Raw genomic sequence first — 24,337 nt, forward strand, 5'->3', positions numbered from 1 at the left:
TGCTCGTCTTACGGACAGCAACGTCGAGAAGCAAGTGTTGTTAAGTTTTATCACGGGACTCTGTTGAATTGAAACGTGTGAGGTTGTTGTAAAACGCTCGTGCAATCTTGGGTAAAAGTATGTTTGGCTCGTCTGAATTATCCACTACAAACATGGACATGGTTAATAGCTGAGATTTTTAACATGATTATATCAACAAATGAAATCCTGCTTCCGCGTGTTTTCTTCTCGTGGTGCCCTTCCATCACGACAAACACAATCGTATGCTGTTTATTAATGGGATAGATAAAAAAATAAAAAAACTTTGCTTGGTTTAACTAAATATGGTAATTAGCAAAAAAATACAAATGTAACGTATATGTAACGATACGTTCCATTTTTTAAACTGTAACGGGAACGAGTTCCTTTTTCACATATGAAACTTGTAACAGGAACGCGTTCCAAAAATGAGAAGGAACGAGGAACGAGCTTTCGTTCCTTTTCTTGAGGAACGTGTACAACACTGGTTTCCGGTCGGTCGTGGGTTTTCCTCTTTTTCCCCACCGTCTGTCACGTCCCCACCCAGTGCTGCCTCCTGAGTCAGGCGCAGCACCAACTGTTTGTACTCGCCCTTCTTCCTTTGTTCTTTGATGGACCTCAGCATCCGCACTGGAAACGAGTAGTCTTGGTCCACATTAAGGAACCTGGACCCCGCGCTTCGGTTTTCTACCTCTCACTTTGCAGGAAGATATCACTCTTTGGCTTCCCATTGGGGCTTTACTCGCTCCACGACTACCTCCACATTGGCCTCCACTGGGTGGCGTGCCTTGAAATGTAGCATGCGGCCTGCCTTCGTCGGGAATGCTCATTCACAATCGGGGCACTTGAAAGGTGTAGCACTTGGGATTGTACACTGCTGAGTCTGGGTGGCATTTCTGCTCTCTTCCAGAGGAGCCTCTTCATCATCCTGGAGGGCTGCGACTAGTGCTGATGCATCTGAATTTGCACATTGTGCACTTTCTTGGCCACCATCACCTCGTTGTTCTGCCGTCCAGACTGTTGCCGCTTTATGTGGCAAGGATTGTCGGCCCATCCCGGTCTCCGATACCCACACCGTCGGCCGGCTGTCCCCGACAGAGGGGTGACGGTGTTCCGACTCTCCTTGGACAGTCCTTCCCCGACATGTCCTCGTAGGGGTGCTGCAGTGGCATAGTACTGTGTTGCCTTTGCCTGTCTGTTGCACTGGGGACCCTTGGTGTCCTCCAACTCTTCCTCTGGGTGTTTCTTACCCAAGGAGAGGCAGATCACTCGCTCGACCTCCACCGACAGTTCCCCCTGCTGGAGTGCTCGCCCTGCGCTGATCTGTTTCGACTCTGCGGACTGCACGTCATGTCGTGCATCCTCATTCCTTCTGTGTATGCTAGACCGTAGGAGCACATCACTGATTTTCATTGTGGTTTCCATGTGCTTGGTCTTCGCTTTGTGCCTGCTCTTTCCTGTTTTCACTGCAGGCTCCCGGACAGCCACCTCAGACAGATTCTATTGGGGTCTACCGGGAGGAGCCTCCGCGCCGGGTCCCCCTCGTGACTTTTTGGCTGACTTGCAACGCTTAGGGCTCAGAGCGTCGGGCATTGACCTGTAGCTTTCCAATTCGCGGTTTTCCAAACTCGCCGAGCTGCTTTCAAACCTGTAGGGAGGGTTTCCCCGTAAACCCATGGCTTGGGATATGTCTTTGCCGGTGTTCAGAAGACAGTTTCCAGCGGTGCCAACGAGGAGTTGCACATCCGTGGGAAGTCGGAGGCTCTACTGTGATCCATAATCGAGTCCAAACTTTATGGTCACTCCAACTCCCCGAGCAACTAGGTGCTCCGAGCGTCCAAACTCGAAACAAACGCCGAATAGGGTAATCCTATGGGGGCTACACTCTGTGATCCACGCGTGCGCTGAGCCCGCTCACAAGAGAGTCATAGTTACTCCTACTGTTTACCTGCGCTTTGATGGTTCTCTTCACATTGACATTCAGAGCATTGGGCAGAAATCACCTTTGCTAGGTATGACGGAGGCACATGCTCGAGTATCCGGAAACACTATTTGACGGATCAATCTCTCGACTCGATGGATCGATCTCGTGACATGTATCCACAGCTTCGCCAATCTGCGTGACACTGCGACGTCATGTGCTGCCACCTGCCTCCTTTTGGTAAAAAAAGGCAATGCAAGTTTAAATTTTTTTTTGGTAAGTAGAACACTGTTTTCTTGGACGTTGTAGTGTGGCTCCAGAGGACGCTCCACTTGAGTTGGTTGAGGTGCATGGCGACGTACCGCGCTATATTGTCGTGTCACTTGACACGACCCTGGGCAAACTTTAAGCACATGGCCGAGAGACACTCTTGACCTGCAGCTGACCCTGCAGGACACGTCTTCCGGCCTCCCTCTATTGGTTCTTGTGTGACCCAGCGATGGTGAAGCCCCGGTCGGCAAGAACATCATTTTCATAATTAAGGTTATAGAAAAAAAACAGAGTTTGCCGTAATGTAACAGTCACTTGCACGCCCACCGGAGGCTTTCGAAATGAAAATAATAAAGCCGTTAGGTGCTACTTCATTAATCACCTTAATGGTGTTGTGGCTTTTGTAAAAGCTTAAGATTTTCCTCAAGAGGTTTTGCGGTCTGTCTGAGAAAATCTCAAAGCAGTTCGCTATGCATGTAGTTTGGGACAAATCCTTAGAAACATCTGGCAGTGACATCCAAATCGTTTCAGTTGATAGCCAAAATATTAGATACTTTCTGGAAAGCTCTCCGAGATGTGGAACCCAGGACGAAAATATCTGGCTCACCAAAGCGCTGGACATAGGAAGATGAAATGCAAGGACAACAAGAAGCAAACCCATGCGAAGCTGCATCAACGTCGGCATATTCTGGCCTTCCACGAACATTACAAATGATGCTTTGGCAAGAGATGTCGCCAGCGGTACATATCCCTGGAACATGGTTTTGTTAGCCCAGTAAAAAAAGAAACTGGCTTTCACGTATGCTCTCATGTACCGTGACCCTTGTCTGTGTGGCCTTTTCCATGATTTTAGGTGCCAATAGCTTGACTGTTGAGCTGTAGGAATGATCAGGGGCAGCAGCGTGATCAGAGGCATTTGTCTCGTACTACACTCTCTGCTCTCTCATTTTCCTTTTGCAGTTGCACCCACAATTGAGGCAAAGAGTCTGTGTGGAGAAGCACACTGTAGGTCACTGGGGAAGCGTTAAGGTCGGGACCTTCATCAGTGCTTTCGCCATCCAAGATAGCGGGCAGAAATGTCTTGGTTCTCTGCGAGATTAGATGTTGATCTCGCAGCAGACTTGACTGCTTGTGCTAGAACGCAAAACTTCCTCCTGCCCTTGTGGATCGCCCTGTTTTGACAGAAAAGATTCAGTAAAATGCACCCAATTTTATTACTGCAATAATGCTCATAACATTAAGCAGCTTCATAAAGACTATTACACATACCTTGTTTTCCTTTCCCAGATGTTGATTTGGCTGGGGGTTTGCAGAGGTTGGCTTTCCGTCAGAAATGGATTGAGCAGACTGGTAAAAAAATCAACAACTTGCACACAGGTGCACAGGAGTGAGCTTGGTGAGTTGGGCGCGCTCCTCGATAGTTGAAAATGGCCTGTATAATGGTACCCTGTAGAAGCGTATGCACTTGGGCTAGTTGGTGATCCATGTTTGTGAGGGTAAAAGCGCTAAAAACGACGGACAAGTAAAAGAAACGTACAACACATAGCGCTTAATGGTACCCTTTTTTTTCTACCGCCAAAATAGCAAATACAAGTTCACCTGTCACGATCACGTCTACAGATATTTCTGGGTAGGTCCCCAGCTGTTAGAAATCCCAAATGAAAACACAGGATTAAAAGCTGCAACCTGCAAGAATTGCATTAAATTCCCCTTCAGACTCCTTTCTGTGGTGGATAGCGAAGGTAGAAAATGTTAGCCAGTCAGTTCCACATGAAAGTTTGTTTTGCTTGCTCACGTTACAAAGCTAGTCTTTGCGATTCAAATAAGATGCGAGAGGAGACAGAGTGTTCAAGCAAAAGCAGATGAGCAATGTCTGCTACACGCTTCCACATTTTGTGCAAACCCGCGATCTCCAGTTTGTAGCATTTTGCTCAATGGGCTTAACCTACCGTGAAAATTACTAGGATGCTGGAATGAATGTATGTGCTTCCTACTTGAGTGAATGTTTTGCGTCTTACGATTGCTTGCTTTTGTGAAAATTGAAAGAAACGTCAATGTCCCTTTGCAATTTTTTCGACACTGCCGTGCCTTAAAAGTAGCAGCACTTACCATCGCATTTTTACGGGATTGAAGTTTTTCCTTTGCAGTTTAGCTAACCAATGATGGCGCCGTTCTTTGTTTTTCTTTCGATTTGGGAATCGGTGCATCGACAGTGGCACCAAGCATGGAAATTCATAAGCGCGAGCAGGGGCATGTTCATTGCTCACAGCGCAAATCCAGGCCTGAATATCGCCACTGCAGATTTCACAGCCTACTATAGAACACGTCTTCCTTGCTGGACGTTTTTTACGTGTCTCATTGCGCTCGTCTATCACGCAAGCGAGGGAACCGAAGTTTCGAGGTGGTGAACCGAAGGCTACAATGACGGATGCGAGCAATAGTGAAGGTAGTCTATGGCAGCTCGGAGAGTGCGCCGACTGGTGGCAGGTCGACAGACTTATATAGACATTTATATAGACAACGAAGTTGAATGCTGTGTCATAAAATTTGCAGTTGATTTGAAATCATGTGTTTATCTTATACTACCGCACCAGAACCTTTGTTCGTTTGTGCCGGTCAAGAAAACCAAAACCATCCAGAAAAAATTAAACTAAACAACAAACTCGCGAAACCCGGTTAAAATCTGAGCGGAAGCCAGATGCAAAGCAAGACTGCAACCATACGAAGATGCGCTCGCACAGTACCGGGTGATTCAAGGAGACTGCAGGCTCTTTAAATCGACCGGAAAATTCGGTTTCCTAACCTATCTCGCTACGACTTTTTGCAGCGTTGCCCACAGATGGTGCATTTTTTTGTAAAATTTTCAAAGAGCGAACTTACCTGAGGAAAAAGTAAAAAAAGAAAAAGGCTTAGCTCCTATGGAAACGCAGCGACGCCATCAGTCTTCAAACAACACGGCGCCGTTTCGCACGGGAGACAAGAGATGGCGCAACAAACGCCGCCAATGAACGCGCATACGGCGCCGAGAGCAGGTCTTTTCGACTCAAAAGCGAAAACCGAGCCTTTTCAGGCTCGGTTTTCTGGTCGAAGTGGAGCTTTAAGACTAAAAGAGCTTGAAGCATCACACTGGTTACCACCAGGGAGTTTGCCACACTGGTAGTGCCATTTGTCAGAAAAGGCTGTTTAATGCACCTCTGTAGTGATTACAGTACACTGGACTTCGTTCTTGACACGGACAAGTACCTTCTGCCTCGACGAGTTTCAACACTTGCCGGTGGTCGCCACTTTTCAGATTCAAGATGACGTAGTAGATAACTGCAAGAAATTCATCACGTTGATCATGCACAAGGGCCTCTTCAACATGAATTGTTTGGAGAGGAATCTGCCAGCCATTTTTAAACACCTTATGGACTATATGCTGTGTTGTGATTCGGAGAGCCCACAAAGCATTAAAAAAAAGGTGAAGAAGCAGGGCCGAGGCGACCTGCTATAAAGATGCGGTCTCACATGCCGAAGCGGGGCGAGCATCGGCGAGCCCAAGGTGGGCACGCCCCGGAAGAGAAGATGTCGATCACCGTCAGGGTCCAAACTCATACTCATTTATTCAGGGGGAAGCAACCCGGGGCACGGGCCCGATGGGTGTACAATAGCGCCACCTGGCTACGGGGGTTGCTGTGGCAGTTTGTGGCGCCACCCAGTTAGTGTGGCAAGTGAGACTTAATTGAAAAAATTTAAATACTACGTGCTGCAGGACTTGTTTGGTCTGATATGCTAACTTAATGATAGTTTGGTTATGAGTGCTACACTAGTGGAACATTTCCAATACATGGAAGCGGTGTTCTGAAGGTTGTCCAAGCAAGGTGTATGTGTGAAGCGCAATAAATGTGTTTGCTTCTGCAACAGCCTCCAGCATCTTGGAAACATCATTAGTGCAGAAGGTGCGAAACCAACCACCGAGATGGAAGCACTGCTCAACGTGCCAGCATTGGGTGTGTGCACTCTTTCTGCTTTCAAGAAGAACCTGCTTTACCGATAGTCCACAAACAATATAAGCACAAATTATCTTTCTCACGTTTTCAAGTCCTTTTGACAACGGGAAAATTAAGGAGATTTTTACACACTACGTATGGTTAGAGTCTATACCCATGATGGTCCACTATATTGCAAAACACACAGCCCGTGGTTCTACTTTGAGTGTTGTGCTCAACTTCCCAAGAAAAGGCTGGCCCTCCTACGTTGAGCGGGGCAACCTCAATCCATTATCCCTCAAAGTATGCCTGGTTTATGGCATGGATATGGTGGTGTCACCAAAACTGCATCCAGTTGTCATTCCAGAGCTACACGACAGACACCCAGGCATTGTTTGAAGCGAGGAACAAGCCACAGTTACATCTGCTGGCCATCAGTTGGCAAAAACCTCGAAAGCCAGGTGAAAATATGTCAGGCCTGTCAGCAATAGTTGCTTTGCCTTCACAAGCTCCCTTGCACATCTCTAGAGGTGCAAGAAGTCGACATCCCATCCCTCTTTCTCTAGAAGTCGACATCCCATCCCTCAATAATGGCAGCTTCAGACAAGGATCCAACTAGTTGCATTCAACCGTGTTGAAAAGGACTGAACGAGTCTCCTACTCTGTGCAGGTCACCTAACCACACGAACTCCACATCTTGTGTCAGCACAGCCACTAGCTTCTTCCAGCAGCCGGCACAGTGAGAGGGGCTACACGAAACGCAATGGATAATGTGTCACCTGTGCTACCAGCCTTTGTGGGCAAGCCGGTTCCTGTAGCAGCCACAGCGCCTGACATGACGATAGGTACTGATGCGAAGGAAATGCCCCGACATGACAGTGCTGACGAGGGCACAGACAAGCTCCAAAGAGTTGCTACCGCAGTTCAACCGCAGTGCTACCCAAAGATGTCCCGGAAACCACCAGACAGATCCTTTGGACTATTTGTGTGCACTGATCTTATAAAATGCCCTGCCAGCCACTCTACAGTGCAGAAGCGTTTTCGTAGCCAGACAACAAAGGTGTTAGTCAAGCATAGCTCTTTTGAGACACTCACGTGCACCTAATGTTCTCTCCCTTTCCCAAAGTCTCTCGGGTGGCAGACATCATTTAGTCATTCTCAGTGTTGTGAAGCAAGCAGACATATAAGGCTCTATCCTTCACCAAGTTAATTTCAAGGCACACCTGGGCTAGGTCATCTTGCTTCACAGCCATAAATGTGTCGTCTGGCATCATCACCATTTCAAGAATGTGTTATGGAAAATGCAAGCTGGACTCCTTGTGCAGAAGCTCTTTGCACAGGATCACACCCCAGGTGAAAATTCAAAGTGGGACCACTTTAAAGTGGTATTTGGAACAGGTCCCACTTTGGAAGTGGGACCACTTTGAAAGTGGGACCACTTTGAAAGTGGGACCACTTTGGAAGTGGGACCACTTCCAAAGTGGTCCCACTTCCAAAGTGGGACCTGTTCCAAATACCACTTTAAAGTGGTTCCACTTTGAATTTGGACCTTTTTGCCTACTTACCATGAGCATTAGGCATCAATAAGGTACCTATGCACATTCTTGTGGCTAATTTTGACTACCTAAACAGAACATGTTATCGAGAGAATGATTGTGTCTTAAGACGAAGAATTGCAAGTCATAGATTTATTTCTCTGTTGAAGAGTGATCAGGAAGGGATGCACAAAGTTGTTTCGCTATCTGCGGAATCTCTCTAGTCGTGCATCAGGCCCATGCGCCTGAACCCCTTTCTTGTGTCCTGGATTTTTTCGGACAGAATGGTGTTCATGTTGGCAAAGGCACCGCTGACCTCAACATTCTTTGTCCGGCCCCAGTGTGTCAATGTTTCTGTGAAATAGATTCAAGAAAAAATATTTCAGCATAAAATTAGATCTATATGCGACCCACTTCATAACTCACTCACCAAGGATGAGGGACACCTTTTCTGGGGTTAGCTCCTTCCGAGCAGATGCACCCAGGTTTTTCCTGTCCTTGGGAGCAAGTTTCCCCCCATAGCTCCTCTCCACCAGAGTCTTTGACCCCCAAAGGATCTGAGCCGTGTCTTTCGCAAACTTTGCAGGCCTCGTGTTAGCGTATATGTGTTTCCTCTGCTCTTCGGAGATAGTTACCCCTCCCTTGAGGTGGAACTGCAAAATAGTTCAAATATGAATGTAAACATCTTGGAACATAGTCTGAAAGTGAAGCTGAAACTTACCCTGCCATTCTCCAAAGTGCTGAATGGTGTAGCACTTGAGGGTCCACCATAGTCTGCAACTGTACAGCAAACATGTGCACTTACAGCAATCCCAATCATTATATACAGAGAGTATGTAAAATTTCTAAAGGGAGTCTCCAGGTGTTAGATTATTTGACCCGATAAACAATATGTTACAGACATGAATTAGAACTGGAAATAAAGGGGCAATGTATTGGCCACAAACCTTTTGTGAAACAAAATACTAAAAAATTGAAAGGTGGAATTTTTCGTCATCCTGGGCATTTCGACAATCCTTTAGCTGCCTTTTGTATTGTCTTCCTAATGGCACATAGCTGTTTTAAGGTTGAAGCCTTCATTCCTAGCTTTCAGTGTCTAACCTTACCATCAGTTGACTGGGGTCGCCGCTGTCCACCCTTGTTACCAGAAAGCGGCCTCTTGGTGCCGGCTCCCACAGTAGCCTCTAAAAGATGATCAAACTTTCCTTAAACACGACTTGTTAAGCAATAAAAAAAGACGAGCTAAAAGACTGAACTCAAATCAACCACAAAACAGTCTGACAAAGCAACTATTGCTTACCCCTCGTGGGAGTTGCCAACAAGGTAGCAGCAGAGGTACTGGCTACCACAGTAAAATCTGAAACATTTAACAGTGTCTTTAGTCCTGCTTGATCTACATAAAAGTTTGTTTCCATAAGAGTTAGTTCAGAGAAGTAGCATCATTAATGATAGTGACACTTCTCTCCTTTGTTGTGGAATGTTCTGAAACATTCTAAAGTGTGAGAAATCAATCCTGGTAAGCAAACAAGGATTAAGACCGGGGTTAACTTGGTAGCAGATAAGTAAGAGAACAGGAACAAATATTAAATAAACAAGAGTATAAGAAGAGCTTAAGGAGCAAGGGAACAGACAAGGGTTGTTGCAATGCAGAAAAGAAAGAAAAAGTGTCAAGTGAATTTGGCAGAAGAAAAGGGAAGAGGACACAAGCATGGATAACAACTGGGACTTTAAGATTGCAAATATCTTGGTGCCCGATTTGTCATTCGAAGGAAGATTAAAAAGGTTAATAATAAAAGCCACATGAGCACGAATGCTCTCTCTGTGATACAATCTGAATGTATTTAATTGGCAAACCCTCATTGTAGCAAAAATTAGAACAGATCAAAAGTCGATTACTAATCATCATGAAATGAATCTTACGAGGAGTAATTGGCCTTTCCCTGGAAGGACCTTGAGCTGCTGGGTCGCAAGATGCAGTCATGTGATCTGGAAAATTTAGAGTTGTTTACAGTATGTTGTGCACAACTGTAAAACTACATCAAGAGAATAGCATAATAATGCAGTGATAAATAACATTTGTAAGTAACATAACACAGAAATTACAGCAGATATCAAGTTGATTCTCACTAGCCATAACCAAAAAATCATTGATGCAATTCGCGACTCCAGCGAAATCGACGCCGTGTAGCGGCAGTGCCGAGAAGCTCAGGAGAGGTGGTCGTTTCAACTCTGTCGTCTGCTATCGCTGCTTGGTTCTCGTAGGCAGCATAGAAACGAATATTGTTTCCAGTAATTATTTTTATGATTCCGCTGTGTCATTCTTACGCACTGACTAGAAGATTTCTACCGTCGAAAAATCGCTTTGCTTTCAAATGTAACACTGATTTTACGCTGCAGTGCATGATTTTGTGGTGGTCCGCGTGCTGAACGACGAAAACGACCTCCTTTCGTCCGCCCTTTTGCCTGAGCAGCGCGCCCTCTATAGTTTGCTGGAGTAGAGAATAAGCCTGACACATAACTATAGAAAGATGTAATATCTGTTCTATACATTTTAGTCACTAATAATTCTTTAGTGCATTTCTTGATATTCCCTACTATACCAAACATTTTTCCAATTCTTTCAGTTTAGGCCCTTAACAGAGGACATAACTATGCCCATCACGTTAAAAAAAATGCCAGTTTCGCAGTTTTTGTGGCACAAAAGGTTGTTCTCAAAAGATTTAATTGGCAGTAAAAAAAGTATGACTTTTAGTGTTTTTGGGACTATCCGGGACTATCCGTGACTATCCGTGACAAATGCTTTCAGGCCCTCACTGAACAGCTGGTTTTTTCTTCACCTCCATGTGACCAACCATCTCGTTCCATAAGAATAAATTAGTGCAAGTACCTCACTGGACAGCTTCAGGTATAGAACTCTATGTGCCATTTGTTTAGTCGGAGTCGCGAATGGGAAGATGTATACTGTCGGGGGAAAAATTCCCCGGGGTGCGCAAGCTGCGACTGAAGTGCATCCCTTGTTTAGACCAGAAAAGGGTGCATATGCGATCTATTGTGTTTATAGAAGAGTCTGCCCCTGCGTTGCTTTGTAATACAGTGCTTGCCTAGTCTGGTGCGAGGGGGCGCAACTGGAGGCAGCGCTTGCAGCTTTGCTGTGCGTGTCGCCCAAGCAGGAACTTCCGGCTTTAGAACCTCAGCTTCTAGCTCGGTTGACTCGCCAATGTGATGTGGCTTTATAGGTGCCATATCAGAAAGAGCAGCCCAATGATCGCTATATATATATTATAAAAAAAAAAAGCATTAAGTTTCCCTATTTGAAACCAACTCACTATTGGAGGTTGATATGTGCTGCAAAGCTGCAAGCATCACCTACAGTCACGGCATCCGTTGCAGATCACAGCAATCTCAGAATGGGCCCTTCGTGCCAGATTGTGGGGCAAGCATTGCCTCGCAGAAGGTTGGGAGAACACACATGCCTGCAAGCCCAGTAGGACATGCATGCATTATTCTGTGGTCTCAAAGTCAGGCGAGCCACTGGCAGATGGTGCAGGAATTCCCTTCAGTCGCTGCTTGCGCTTCCCAAGGATTTTTGTCCCCAATAGTACTTCCATACAAGATCAAAGTTACTCACCATGGCTGGGTTCAAGGTCGCAGGGTCGCTGAGCTTGTCCCTCAAGAATCTGGAGCACTAAAATGCAATTAAAAAAAAAAGCTTTTTATATTCAATTTATGAATACCTCTGCTATGCTCTCTACCCTTTAAAGGAATACTGAACAGAAATTTATATTTCGCAAAATAAGGCCGTAGAAGCGTTGAACAGGATGCTGTGAACTGCAAAACATCCCACATACATCAATATCTCAAACGGATGGCCATACTTTTGGAAAAGAAGGGTGCAATCAAGCGATGTCTTTGACGTCATTGTCCTCTGGAAGAATTTGAAAATGAGGAGAGAAGCGGCCTCGCTTCTCTCTTCCTCACTGCGGTTCACCAGCTGAATGGGACGTAGCAAGGAGGAGAAGATATGGGAACCGTGACGTGACTAGTCACGTTGGTCATGTTCAATTGTGCACTTCGTTTCCAAAAATTATGGCGATCCCTTAGAGATATTGCTGTACGAGTGATGTTTTTGGGTTTTGCAGCGTCCCACCTACCTGTCCAGCCTTGTTTGCAAGCTCCAAATTTTGGTTCAGTATCCCTTTAACTTAAAGTGCTCTAATGAAAGTTGACTACAAAGAGAAAACTTTGGGTAACTATTATGTTCACACATGCAGCAAGGCAAGGGCTTGGAAGACCTATAAAAAATAAAAAGTGACAGAAATGTGGCACGTAATGCAAAGTGCACAATGAATTCACACACCGAAATATAACATTAAATAATACTTACTTGCACAAAGTTTACCATCAACGGTGCTTTGCAGCGATTCAATTATGTTGTAGAGCTTTTCATTCTCTCGGCACTTTTCCTGATATAGCTGGCGCCAGTGGCTTACATCCTTCTTCTTCAGCTCAAGCTGCGATGATGGCATAGCTATTATGCTGTCGTCTGTGTCACTGTCTGACGTAGGGGTATCCTGTTGCATCTTCTTCTGTACCAAAAATTATTAAAATATATAGCAATATGATGGCACCACTCAAAGAAAAAAAATCTTGTATGTACAAGCATTTCATGGCACTTACCGGAGCTTGAAGGTGGCTAGCAGCCTCAGCATTTTTCCTTTTGGAGCTCTGGAGTTGTTCCTTTAAGATGTCAGCATATGCACGACTTCGGCCAGCCTGCTTATTTTCTTTTTGGACCTTCTTTTCCTGGAGTTGTAAACAAGTGCACAAATCAATTTGGGCTGGCTTAGTTTTCATGTTTTCCTTCCTCGCAGAACCCCGTTTTTTTTACAAATTCTGTCAGCATGAGTTGAAAAATACACATGGGTAGAAAATTTACTTAAAATTAATATGAAGGGTGAGACTATTTTGCGGCAGCCGGCAAATTAGCCCGGGGAAAAAAATGCCGGCAGTTTCGGACGGCGCGTGTATCACTGGGGAGCTCGTTAACACATCCCCCCGCCTGCGTTCACGCCGCTTCGCGGCGATGGTCTGCGGCTGCTCATTACAAAAATATTGACCCAATTGGCTGACCAGTACACGCCGCTTCGCGACGGCCCACCGGCGGCCCAAGCCCCGCTGTCTTCCATTCACCCACGGGAAGGGAGTCCACAGCAAAGTTTTGTCGAGAACATTCATTTTATTTATTTACTTTTTTTTTTTTCAGTGTTAATCCTGAAAAAGAAGATATGTCCTAAATATCGCCAAATGCCTCGCAAAACAAAACAAACTTTCAAAAAAAAAAAAGAGGACACGGATGATTGAACTAGGGTCCTATGAGACAAGCACCTTACCACTGAGCTACTCATGGGGCACAACTGCCGGCACTTTTTTTCCCCGGGCTATTGTGCCGGCTGCCGGCAGAATATCCACTTCCTAATAGGAACTCTCGAAATTATACTCCCTGCCCTGAAAATGCTGTGCAAACAAGCAAAAACACGTGTGCCAGTTGCCCTGATAGTCAAGTTCGCCTGTTGAACTTATAGTGAAGTTCGAGCAACACACCTGCTTATCCCTTCGTGCTCCTGCCTGCGAGGGCGCAACATCGTCGACCTCCTCTTCAGCCTCGTATTCTGAGGCGTAGACCTTCGTCTTGCGGATTCGCTTTGACGCTCTTTTCTTCTCCAGGTTTTCTTCGGTGTCTACAAAACATCGTGGAGAATAGCTGTTAGTGTCTGTCGACAAATCTTTCGACTGTCATAATTTTGAACGGGAACTGGCCGTAGTACATACCTGCCATCATCAATATCTGGGCCGAGTAGAACCCGGTACTTTCTTTCTCAGGGTCATCCCAGAAAGCTTGGTATATAGCCTTCGCATCAAAATCCTCGTCGTCGGACGGCTCAAAATCTTTTATGTACCGAGTCGGCACAACGTACAGCTTGTTGCCGACCTCGTTCGGAAATCGGACGAGCGCAAACATTCCAAAGTTCTTAAACTCTTGACCAACTTACAAGCGAAGTAACCGCAGCGTGCGTAGACGGACGTTAGGCCTAGGTTCCAAACAGCGCGCTGTGGCTAGCTTTGGCTTGTCTTGGATTGCGCTTTGGATTTTGTAGTTTAGTGGGATGTGTGAAAATAAAAGCTAAAAACAAATGTGCTGGTTTAAAAAAATTAAAATTTTTTAAATTAACAAAATGTTACATGATATAGGTTCAAAACAAACATGTCTATATACTGCTTAATACGTTTATTTGCAGATGTTGTTGGATGGGAAATGGTCCGGTTTAACCCGCAGTCAACAAAAGCCATCCATCCAGAAGCCATTAACCGTCTCAAGTCAATAGCGCTCGTTGGTCACGCTCACGTTTCTGAATCTCACAGGTGTTTTGGTTTGCTGTGACTTTCGTTCAGCAACTTACTTTCGTCCTTCAAGAGCAAGGTGAAAGAGATGCTTTCTGCCAACAAGCACAAGACTCGGAAGCGATATCGGCAATATTTAGAGCCGGATGCTGCGCCGTATGTTCGTGTGCCTAGGTCGACAGCACATAGGCTAAACTTCGTAAGCACACCAACTCCTACCTCTTGTGCAAGCTCCTCTGCATCGTCTCCTTGCTCCACAACTCAACCACGTCAACCCCTGGTCGAAATGGAAGACTGCACAAGTGATGCAGACGAACATCTGCGCACTGAAGACGAATCTGACACAGCCGAGAACGAAAGTCCTCGGGGCTCCGACCATGATCGGCCGTTCGTTGAGTTCGTGACGCCACTGGGAAACGGCACTTCGATGACTGTTGGCGACGCTCTCGTCCTGATCATGGATTATGCCATTGGGGAAGGACTTCCATGGACTGGCATAGAAAAGCTTCTTAAGCTACAAAACCTACTGTTGGGAACCAACAGCATCCCCGAAAGCAAATATCTGTTCAGAAAGTTTGCGAGTGCTTCACCAGACGACGTCACTTTCAACTTTTACTGCCCGACGTGTGAAACACTCCTTGCAAAGACAGCGGGCAGCTTGAAGGAAAGGCAGGGCATCTCGCCTACCTGCTCGGTGTGCGGAGTGCAGTACCTCGGAAAGGACCTTATGTCCAAGGGATGCTATTTTGTTGGTCTGCCAATGGAGAAGCAACTAGCATCGGTGCTGGCCGATGAAACTGTGCGGGAGCACCTAGCAGAATCTCTGGCGAAACTCAATACACCGAGACCCTCTGCCAAGTTGGATCTAACCGACGGCGACTCTTATCGAAGTCAGCGCGCAAAGCTTGGGTGTGGGCCTCATGACTTGACCGTGTCCATGAACGCCGATGGGAGCCCCATATTCAAGTCGGCAAACTACGCCATCTGGCCCGTCCAGCTCACACTGAACGAACTTCCACCATGTCTGCGCTGGCGCTCCGTCGTCCTGCCGCTGTTATGGTACGGCGCGAAGCACCCGAACATGACTTTGCTTCTCCAAGCCTTTGCGGCCCAAATGAAAACGCTAGCCCAAGAAGGCATCACGTGGAGCGCTGGGGGCTCAACACTAAACTCTAAGGTGAGTTTCCCCGCTTGAGGTGAACGCCCTGTATGCACTGAAATGTTGAAGCCATTTACGTGTACTATTCTGGACTCTGTTAACTGTAACACGCCAGCGGGCATTGTCCTTAGAGTAACTGTATAGACTCTGCTTGCAGAGTTAGAGTATCGTGTTCCTTTTTCTTGCGCCGTCAACTCCGCATTGCAATGAAGCGGTCAGGTGCTCTGAGCGAGACCCAATCTTTTTGAGGTAACGCTACTTTTCAGGCGCCAAGTTTCAAACAGAGTATGTTTCTCGCTTGGCGTTTGCGAAATATACATCCTACACTAACATAAAATAATCTGGAATGTTCCTTAACCATTTAACATTATTGTAGCCACTGCATATATAGTGTAATCGCGTTGCTTTATAATGTAAGCGATGTTTGAAAACATGGTTTTAAAGACTGGGAAGCAGATGACACGGGAAACGATTGTTACGCGACCGGCACATCCGGGCCATTTTGGACTAGACAACAATGCGCAGGTATGGCTCGCGATGGGATGTTCGACTACTATGTTCCATTGGTGGCATAGAGAGAAACAGCAGACAAATGACAGTGCACGCATGGCGTGTCGCAGCACTATTTTCTTTTTTTTTTTGCGTTAGTTTCAACGTGGTGGCGCTAATGTGCAAATAGCCCCAGAGCCGTGTATTGGGAGAGTTTGGCCATTTATTGGTCAAACTCTCCCAAGCATCTCGTGGCCAACCACGGGTCGCAAAACAGCCCCTAGCGGTGGTCATGAGCTCTAAAAATGCGACTACACTAATTTAAGCCGTTTTAGTGTTGCTAGAGTAAAAAGGTGTAACTCCTAGTGACTGAAAGCTTCGTGCATATGAGGTTTTCGTCACGTCCAAATTCAACGGTAGAATAAACGAACGTGCACTCCAAACCAGAGAAAGTGCATAGTTGCGATCATTGCTGCTGCAAGGTTGAACGCTTTAAATGTTGTTTCCAATACTGTGACATTGAGGTCTGCTGATTGGTAGACGCTGTGTCACACTTTTAGTTTACGCTCTAGCTGCAGGGGGAATATTCGGCATTGGCAGCGGCCTTTGCTCCTCCCATTGGCCAAACTTTCCCAATATACTGTTCTGAATAGCCCTTAACACTTCCGGTTCCCAACTACAATACGGGATTCGCAGTATTTGTGAGATTAAATCTATGGGCTACTTTCGGAACACGGTTGAGAATCTGCCATATGACACATGCGCTTTGAGTTTCGGATGGCGCCTGCTATGCCGTGCTGGGCGTATGGGACGGCCGCCGCCTATGTGTTATAGCTAATAGAGTCCACGCTAGTATGTGCACATGGTTTCCGGGGCTCCAGTTAAAGCAGCCATTTACATGCATGCATGTAGCTCCTATACTCTATTTCACCTTATGACGTACCACAAGAAAGGCTACGGGCGCGAGCTCTCTGCTCTAGGGCACATCTCGGCAGCACATCCTCTCGTGCATTAAGGGCAGCTGCCAACGTTATGAGCTCGCGCTTCTAGCCTTCGCTGCGGTACAACATAGGGTGAAATGGAGTATAGGTAACTGCTAGTATTTTTCATAGGTGCACCATACTGCTCTTGCTTATCATTCTATACTGACTAGTGTTCATGTAGTCTGTAGTCTAATGACCACACTGTAGTCTAATGACTAGTTCTTGCAGCACACCGCTAGCTATAGCAAAACTCTGTTGCAACTTATTGAATTGTGTAGATTGTGGTTAAAAGTGGTATTAATAGAATGTTTCTTTCCAGGTCTACTGTGTCAGCTGTGTGGCCGATGCCCCTGCAAGGGCCGCGATGCAGAACGTCATGCAATACAACGGCTATTACGGGTGCTCTTGGTGCCTCCATCCTGGGGTTTGCATTAACGGTAAGGAAACAGAATATGATCGTCCAGTTTTTAAGTTATTTATTGGGATGTGTGAATATTTTAAACTCTTGAACTTTTAACTTTCGTGAAAGAATTACGACAGGGACAAGTACTGCTTTCGGCAAAGGTGTTCAGCATTACTACTGGACTGTTATTCCTGCAATGCAAATTTTCAGTCAAAGGCACCTAAACTTCAACATCATGTAGATCCAGCATCGGTCTCGGCAAGAAAAAGTGGGGTGGAGGTGACATCAGTCCCCGCTTCCGCCCACGTTCACACTTTTAGAGCACAGCTCTTAGGTGCCCGTTTCCGGCTTGAGCGGCGTCGCCGTCGGCGTAACTGTGAGGTCACGCAACTTTCCCCTGAGGTAACGTGACCCCTCCCCCGAGGTCACGTGACCTCACGTGGCCCCCTTCACGGAGTAGCAGGCAGGATGACAAGGTGAGGAGGGGGGAGGAGGGATGTACCTTCCCTACTCCTCCTCAAGAGCTGCACTCTAATTCGGCGTTACAGGGAGTTGTAAACGGCTTTCTTTTTTTTTTTACAAGGTATCTACCAACCTGAAATTGTCACGGAATTTTAATCATCTGAAAACTATGGGGATACTCAAACCAAGGATACTCAAAAAATTTGCTATATCAGGGGGAAATTACCAGTGAAAATGGCACGATGATACGCAACAAAGCTCAGCGGTCGCTCATTCGCACGGCTACACTAATAAATGTTGCCTGAAACATCACTAGGGAGCTATACCTCCATCTTCTAGCAAGCACAAGCATACTATAACAATTATTAAAGAAGTAATTTAATAGATGCCACTTTGTAGGGTGTGAATAGTGAAACACTATGATTGCTGATAGAAGGATGTTTTTAGCTATCGCACATTATTTGGTGTTTGCACGTTACAATAACAGGCTCCGAAACAGGGGGGGTCGGGCGGGGCGGGGCGGGCAGTCGCCCCCATGCTCAAAGCAGGTCCAACCCCCCCCCCCCCCCCCCTTCTCCCCTCCCATCACCGTGCATATATATATATATCTGTGTGTGTGGAAAAACAGAGGTGAACTACACAATGCGACATGAGCCCCCATACGTCTCCCCCACTTATCAGATATACTTCCGGAGCCCCTGTACGATACTCTGTTATTGCGAATGAAGGTGGGACCAATGCCGCCTTTTTTTCATGCAGTGACAAAGGCTGGGTACGCTTCATGCCTTCGGTGTCCCCTTAGAAACTTCTTTTAATATCAAGGAGTGTTATCACCAGCATTAGCAACCTCCTCTTAGAACATCGGTTAAACAATTGACTCCACGCTGCTTGCAATGAGTGCACCGAAACCCAGGCTGGAATGACAGAGTTGCTCAAATTTGGGGAAACAAGTTCATTTTCTCACAATCATTGCCGGTTATCTTTCTATTAGGCAAGCATGTCTAGGCAGGTTGTGCAAGACAGAACATCTCTGCAGTGCAGTCTTGAAGTTTTTAGTTTGATTTTTTTAGGTTTTGTATTTCCCCTTGCAAAAAGTCTGCTTTGCTTCAACATTATTTAGATTTAAAATTTGCACAACATAATTATTTGCTTCATATTTGCTTTAATATTAAGAATCGCTGCTCACACGTTCGTAGTTATTTATCATTTTCTTGACTGTCACTTCTGCAGGTTGCGTGAAGTACCCCGTGAGCGCCGGGGTGATGGACGATCGCACCGAGCTTGGCATGGTTGCAGACATGGCAGAAGCCGCAGCATCCAAACAAGCAGTCCGCGGTGTTAAGGGCCCTTCGCCACTTGTAAACGTGCCTGGTTTCGACATAGTCTGGGGTTTTACCCCAGACTATATGCACTGCGCCCTTCTTGGTGTAGGGCGTCAGTTTGCCGAATTGTGGTTTTCTGGTGTGGGTGAAGATTACTACATTGGACACCCTTCGCGACAATCCATCGTAACTGAGCGCTTGTGTAGCCTGAAACCGCCTCAGTGCCTGAACCGACCGCCACGAGCCCTGAGGCTGAGGAAGTACTGGAAAGCAGCCGAGTGGCAATGCTGGCTTTTTTACTACTGCCTTCCTTGTTTGAAGGGTGTGCTGCCAGCTGAATATTATGCGCACTTTGAGCTTTTTGTGTCTGCTTTATATCTTCTAACTAAGACGGAAGTTCTAGATGAAGATGTGGAGCTGGGTACAGAGAAGATGACCGAGTTTGTTGTGAAGACCGAGTTCCTCTACGGAAAAGCACAGATGACCTCAAACGTCCACACGCTCCTGCACCTTCCAAAGGCTGTGCTCCTCCATGGGCCATTATGGGCACTATCTTGCTTCCAGTTTGAGTCGAACATGGGGCATCTGCTGAAGCTTGTTTCCTCGTCGAATGGTGTGCCCTTCCAGATCTTTTCCCGCATTCTCCTCCGCAACAGCTTTTATCAGCTGAGGAATATGGTTTCGGACGAGGTCCGGGCACACCTTCCGACGAGGAAACACTACAAGCCAGGTGACTTGCACCTTCTTGGAAAGCCCAGGCAGCTGCCCCAATGTCTGCATAGACTGGTTGAGGAGGAGCTGGCCTTGGAAGTGGCACAGGAGCTTGTGGAGTTTGACCGTGCACGTGTTGCTGGGCACATTTTTCATAGCAAACAGTACCGAGCTCCAACAAAGCGGGACTCGACGGCGCTGAAGCTGGGAGATAATTTTGTCAGAGTTGAACACATCCTTTCTGAAAGTGATGGGGGTGGAAGCCCGAACGTGTACATTGTTTCACATGTTTACGATGTATCTGATTTTGGAAGCGTAGGACACCTCAAGCTTGCCCACAAGCAACCCACTAAGGTATTGCACAGGCTCTGTGGGCATGTTAACCCATGCATGTACTTGGACATAGATGGCATTGTTCTGTTTGCTCAGCTCTGCAACAAGTATGAGTGGTCCTAGATTTGTAGGACCGGTCATACTTGTGTGCTAGAAGTAAACTAAAGGGGAGGCAAATCAAAGAGTAAAAATTATTTTCATCTATTTGCTAGTTATTGCACTCATGGTGTGCATAATTAACTGGTTGCACTGATTTACCCACATATCCAGGCTGTTTCCCAGCAACATAATGAAATTTGGTTTTCATTATCAATTTTTCACTATAAGAGTCTCATGGGGCTCGCGAGCCGCAGTTTAGCCACCTTTGGTCTATTGCCATTATTGATTTCACTGTTTGACCCAAATTAATAAAAATTATATAATGTTTCAAAATTTTTTAGGTCTTCCCTTAGAGAACTAGGACAATTAAGTGAATGTTTTGTGACCTGCAAAGTTGGAACTAGAGTTATTTGCATGTCATTGTTATTGTGTTTTTGTTGTGTTTCTGCCCCTTTTACTTGGTGCCACAGTTGTACTTTTGTGTGTTGTCATCAGTTCTTGGTAGATTTTATTGCCATTTGTCTTGCTGAAAATGGCAGGTTGCTTTGCCGTGGAATTTGTGTGTGCTACGCATGTTTATTTTTAACTTTCTTTGATGTTCAGATAGTAGTGTTTTCCTTCCTGTACCTACTTTTGCTAAATTTCTGCAGAAATAATTGTAAATAAATGAATCGGTAGTTGTCATATACTGAATTGTCGATCTCATTAATATGCTTTTCACAAAGCATGTTGATTTTCACAGTCAAACGAAGTGATCTGGTGTCTCCAAGCTATGAAATGGCTACAAGTCCCACCTAGTGGTAAAGTGTACACTACCAAAATATACAAATTGCCACAGGATCCAAGGTTACTATGAGTGATGTCACCACATGGTCAAGAAAGTTTTGATCTGCCAATTGACACCCAAATATCCAAATGGTATTTCATCATTGACCAGTTAAAGGGGTGCTCTGAAGAGGTTCGTAAAAAATGAGTTAGAGGTAAATTCTGGCATATTTTCATCCTGTGAATCTGAATATCGTGTTTGTTTTCCTGAAGTTGTAACTAAACAAAAAACCTCCAACCAGTCGTTACATCATACTAGGATCTTTCGACCACCAAAAGTGTGTAGCTCGTGTGCAATTGCAAGCTTACCAGGTAAATTCCCCTACACTGACACCAGTCGTGATGACCTTTTTGAAAATGGCAAGAGTGCGCGTGCACAGCTTTGATAAGCGCTGAAGATGTGCGAGAGCGGCGATTCCAAAAACTCTTGATATGTAATGTCGCGCCCCAGGGAGGAGGGGCATCGAACAGCGGTACTTTGAAAATGATTTTGTGCAGCCTCTGTGAGCCAAATTGAAAAATAATCTAGATATTCGTGTTCCTGAAGGCCAAGTTAAGACGATTTAAGTGTTTTTCCTCAAATATAGAACCGCTTCAGTTTTCCTTTAAACTGGTACTCTGAAGTCAAAGTGGTCTAATCCAGACCACTTTGGGCTCCAAGTGGGACCACATGGCTAAAGTGGTGTGATGCAAGTGGGCAATGTGAACCCAAGTGGTACCACTTTGAATTAAAGTGGTGGTACACAAGTGGTCGATATGAACCCAAGTGGTACCACTTTGAATTAAAGTGGTACCACTTACAAGTAAAGTGGCACCACTTGCAAGTTAAGTGGGACCACTTGAACTAAAGTGGGACCACTTGTACAACCACTTTGAATTTTTACCTGGGACACGCATCCTCACCTTGTAGAGAAAGTACTCTCCAAATTCCACTGAACCAACCATCCTTGCTTTGGATGATCGAAGAATTTCTCCTCTTTGCTTATGTGTACTTCATGCTATGGCACAGCTGCCTTCCCAGGATCAGCCGTACATGATCCATCACTGGTAATGGGTAGAAGCCAAGAGTTTCCTGTAGGACAGGGACCTCAGCCTGAGAAAAGTCAAGTCCAGGCTTGACACTGCCCAATAGGTAGGCCCCAGGCAAGTAAGATGCCTTCTTGATGTGGCATAGCCCAACATCTTTCTACAGAAGACTTTAGTGTCTTAGAGCTTATGTCTTAGAGCGGATGGCTCAGTACAAGGTCCTGCTCGTAGGCCATCACCGCGCGCTCAATCACTTCCCCAAGGACGCCCTTGGCTGCCGTCACATGCAATGCAAAAGCTGGCCGTCGCCAGACTCGGATGTAAATGCCAAGTTGGCCCAGAGCGGCCCCATGCGTCAAACAATGTTGGCCAGGTGCAGCAGCAAGTGGATGTTGTAGATCAGGGCTGCCTGCCCGTAGAGGGCTCAAGCACTTCTTGAGCAGCATTTCTGCAAAGAACTTTACTTTAAAATATTAGCAGGCGCGAAATATTATTGCCTACATCATAGCCCCAATTAAGTATTTTTTGTAATAATAATATCCAGAAATTGCAGATTGTCCTCACGGTTCTCACTGATCACTCAGCAAAACGCAGATAAGCTCAAGTTTAAACGACAATGAAAGGATAGACAAAAAGAATACCATCACAAACCTTAGGTTAGATAGATGCCTGTTGCCTGCAAACATTGTCACAAACTGAGAGCTTTGCTGAGATTAAGGTCTCCGAACAGAAAAAAATACACTTGCTAGGCAAGCGAGCGCCTTGGTTGCACCCCTTTGCAATCACGGCACTTCTTCCTGTGCTGCAAGGATGCCCTACTGTGTGGGTTGCCAGCTGCTGCTGCTGTGTGGCCAGCTGCTGCTGCTGTGTGGCCAGCAGGCCTCTGGCAGTACACGCTTGCCCAGACCGAGCTCGCACAGAACGGGGAGGCAAGGTACATGTTGGCTGGTGCACTGCCAACACGAAGCGCATTTTTATGTGATTGAAACCATCAGTGTTGGCTCTTTTTTTAGCACATTTAGAGGCTTAAAACTCAAATTTAGTGCATATACCTCTAATGGAATGTATGCTGGCTAAAAAAAGTGTAAAAACAACGCGACATAAAAAAAATTTAAAATAAAAATTGTTTTTTTTTTACAGTGTGCTTAAATTTAACAAAAAGTAAAAACTTCTCTGTTTCATAATTTATTTTTCAGTACTCATACATGATAAAGGCAGAAACTTTGCTTAATTTGGAAGGCAATGAAAGGTTCTACACATGGTATTATTTTAAAAGCGATACTAAACGTAGTCGACTCACAAAAGAATCCGCAATTTAGGTCACAGTTGTTTTCGGAGGCATGTTTAGGGATTTTTACAAAGATTAGTTTCCGACCAAAACACCTTACAATTGTTGCACTCGGACACGTGCTTGGCGATCTCCGAGTTCGGTGCCCCGTTTTTTACGTTTCTTTTATGCTCGGTCAGTCTGTCATTCAAGCACCGCGAAGTTTGCCCCACATATCTAAAACCACATGCTAAGGGTATCTCATAGACTACACCTCCTTTGCAAGCCACTGACCTGTCCTGATGTTGCCTTCTGCATTCCTTTGGAGGTGCAAAGAACGGAGTCATCCTGTTTAATTTGTAATCAGATGAAAACACTACGTCAACTCCAAATCTGTGAGCACTCGCTTTAAGGTTATGCGAAGCACTGTGGTAGTACGGGACTACGGCAACCTTTTTACTTCTTTCTCTCGTTGTTCCATTTCTCTCGCCGAAACTTGGGGAGAGCTGCCTCGTGATGAAAACTTTATCATAACCCGCATCCTCTAACCTCACCCACTGCCTTTTGAGGGCTTGGCCTACATAATGAAGACATGACTTCTTTAGAGCGTTTCCGATTATTGATTTGACCACCCCAGCCTTCACAGTCTTTCAATGGCAGCTTCTTCTACTTAAAACTGGCTTTGCCGATTCTTTTCCGTACTCTCAGCACACTCCTTCTTGCACGTGAATACGTAAATCTAAAAACTGCGAAACTCCTCTGTCTGGCCCTTCAACAGTAAAGGTAAGTTCCGGTGCTGAGGCTCTCACCAGACTCTCTATTGCTCCCGTATCCTTCCCATGAAAGCTCATGACCACAATGTCATCAACATACCTTCTCACTAAAACTTCACCCGACCCCCAAACTGCCAGCCTTTCCGAGATCGCGTTATCCAAAGAGTTTAAATAAATTTCTGCCAAAAAACTATCTACCGGAATCCCCGTACCTGATTGAAATTTTACCAAATTACGCTCCAAAGCCTCTCTAACCCTACTCATCAACAGCTGTTTTTCAAGAGAATAGTACAGATCTTTAATGTCCATCGAGATCAACGAGCATTGCCTCCCATGGTGAGCATCCAAAATCTCAACAAAATCGTCTGAGTTTC

General features: G+C 45.7%; 3 protein-coding genes and 1 pseudogene across 3 annotated transcripts in view; 2 read left to right on the forward strand and 2 right to left on the reverse strand.

The window, feature by feature from the left end:
* LOC8033856 overlaps positions 1–24,337 on the forward strand; it is a 289,711-nt gene that overhangs the window by 239,630 nt on the left and 25,744 nt on the right. The gene's annotated exons all lie outside the window — the stretch shown is intronic.
* Positions 464–5,026, reverse strand: LOC115325913 (annotated as a pseudogene).
* Positions 7,851–13,831, reverse strand: LOC120847752. The gene is made up of 12 exons (XM_042288535.1): positions 13,542–13,831; positions 13,314–13,450; positions 12,390–12,515; positions 12,097–12,298; positions 11,978–12,004; positions 11,341–11,397; positions 9,633–9,698; positions 9,013–9,150; positions 8,819–8,896; positions 8,434–8,492; positions 8,143–8,365; positions 7,851–8,066 (listed from the first exon to the last, which is right to left on the reverse strand). Exons 1-12 carry the CDS (start codon positions 13,729–13,731, stop codon positions 7,933–7,935), a joined length of 1,437 nt encoding a protein of 478 aa, XP_042144469.1. The 5' UTR covers positions 13,732–13,831; the 3' UTR covers positions 7,851–7,932.
* On the forward strand, positions 14,086–20,760 carry LOC115328062. Its single transcript, XM_029989144.4, has 3 exons — positions 14,086–15,288; positions 17,062–17,179; positions 18,838–20,760. The coding sequence occupies exons 1-3, from the start codon at positions 14,200–14,202 to the stop codon at positions 20,094–20,096; spliced, it is 2,466 nt and encodes an 821-aa protein (XP_029845004.3). The 5' UTR covers positions 14,086–14,199; the 3' UTR covers positions 20,097–20,760.

Source organism: Ixodes scapularis, unplaced genomic scaffold, assembly GCF_016920785.2.
Source record: "Ixodes scapularis isolate PalLabHiFi unplaced genomic scaffold, ASM1692078v2 PGA_scaffold10__122_contigs__length_95168666, whole genome shotgun sequence".
Classification (NCBI taxonomy): domain Eukaryota; kingdom Metazoa; phylum Arthropoda; class Arachnida; order Ixodida; family Ixodidae; genus Ixodes; species Ixodes scapularis.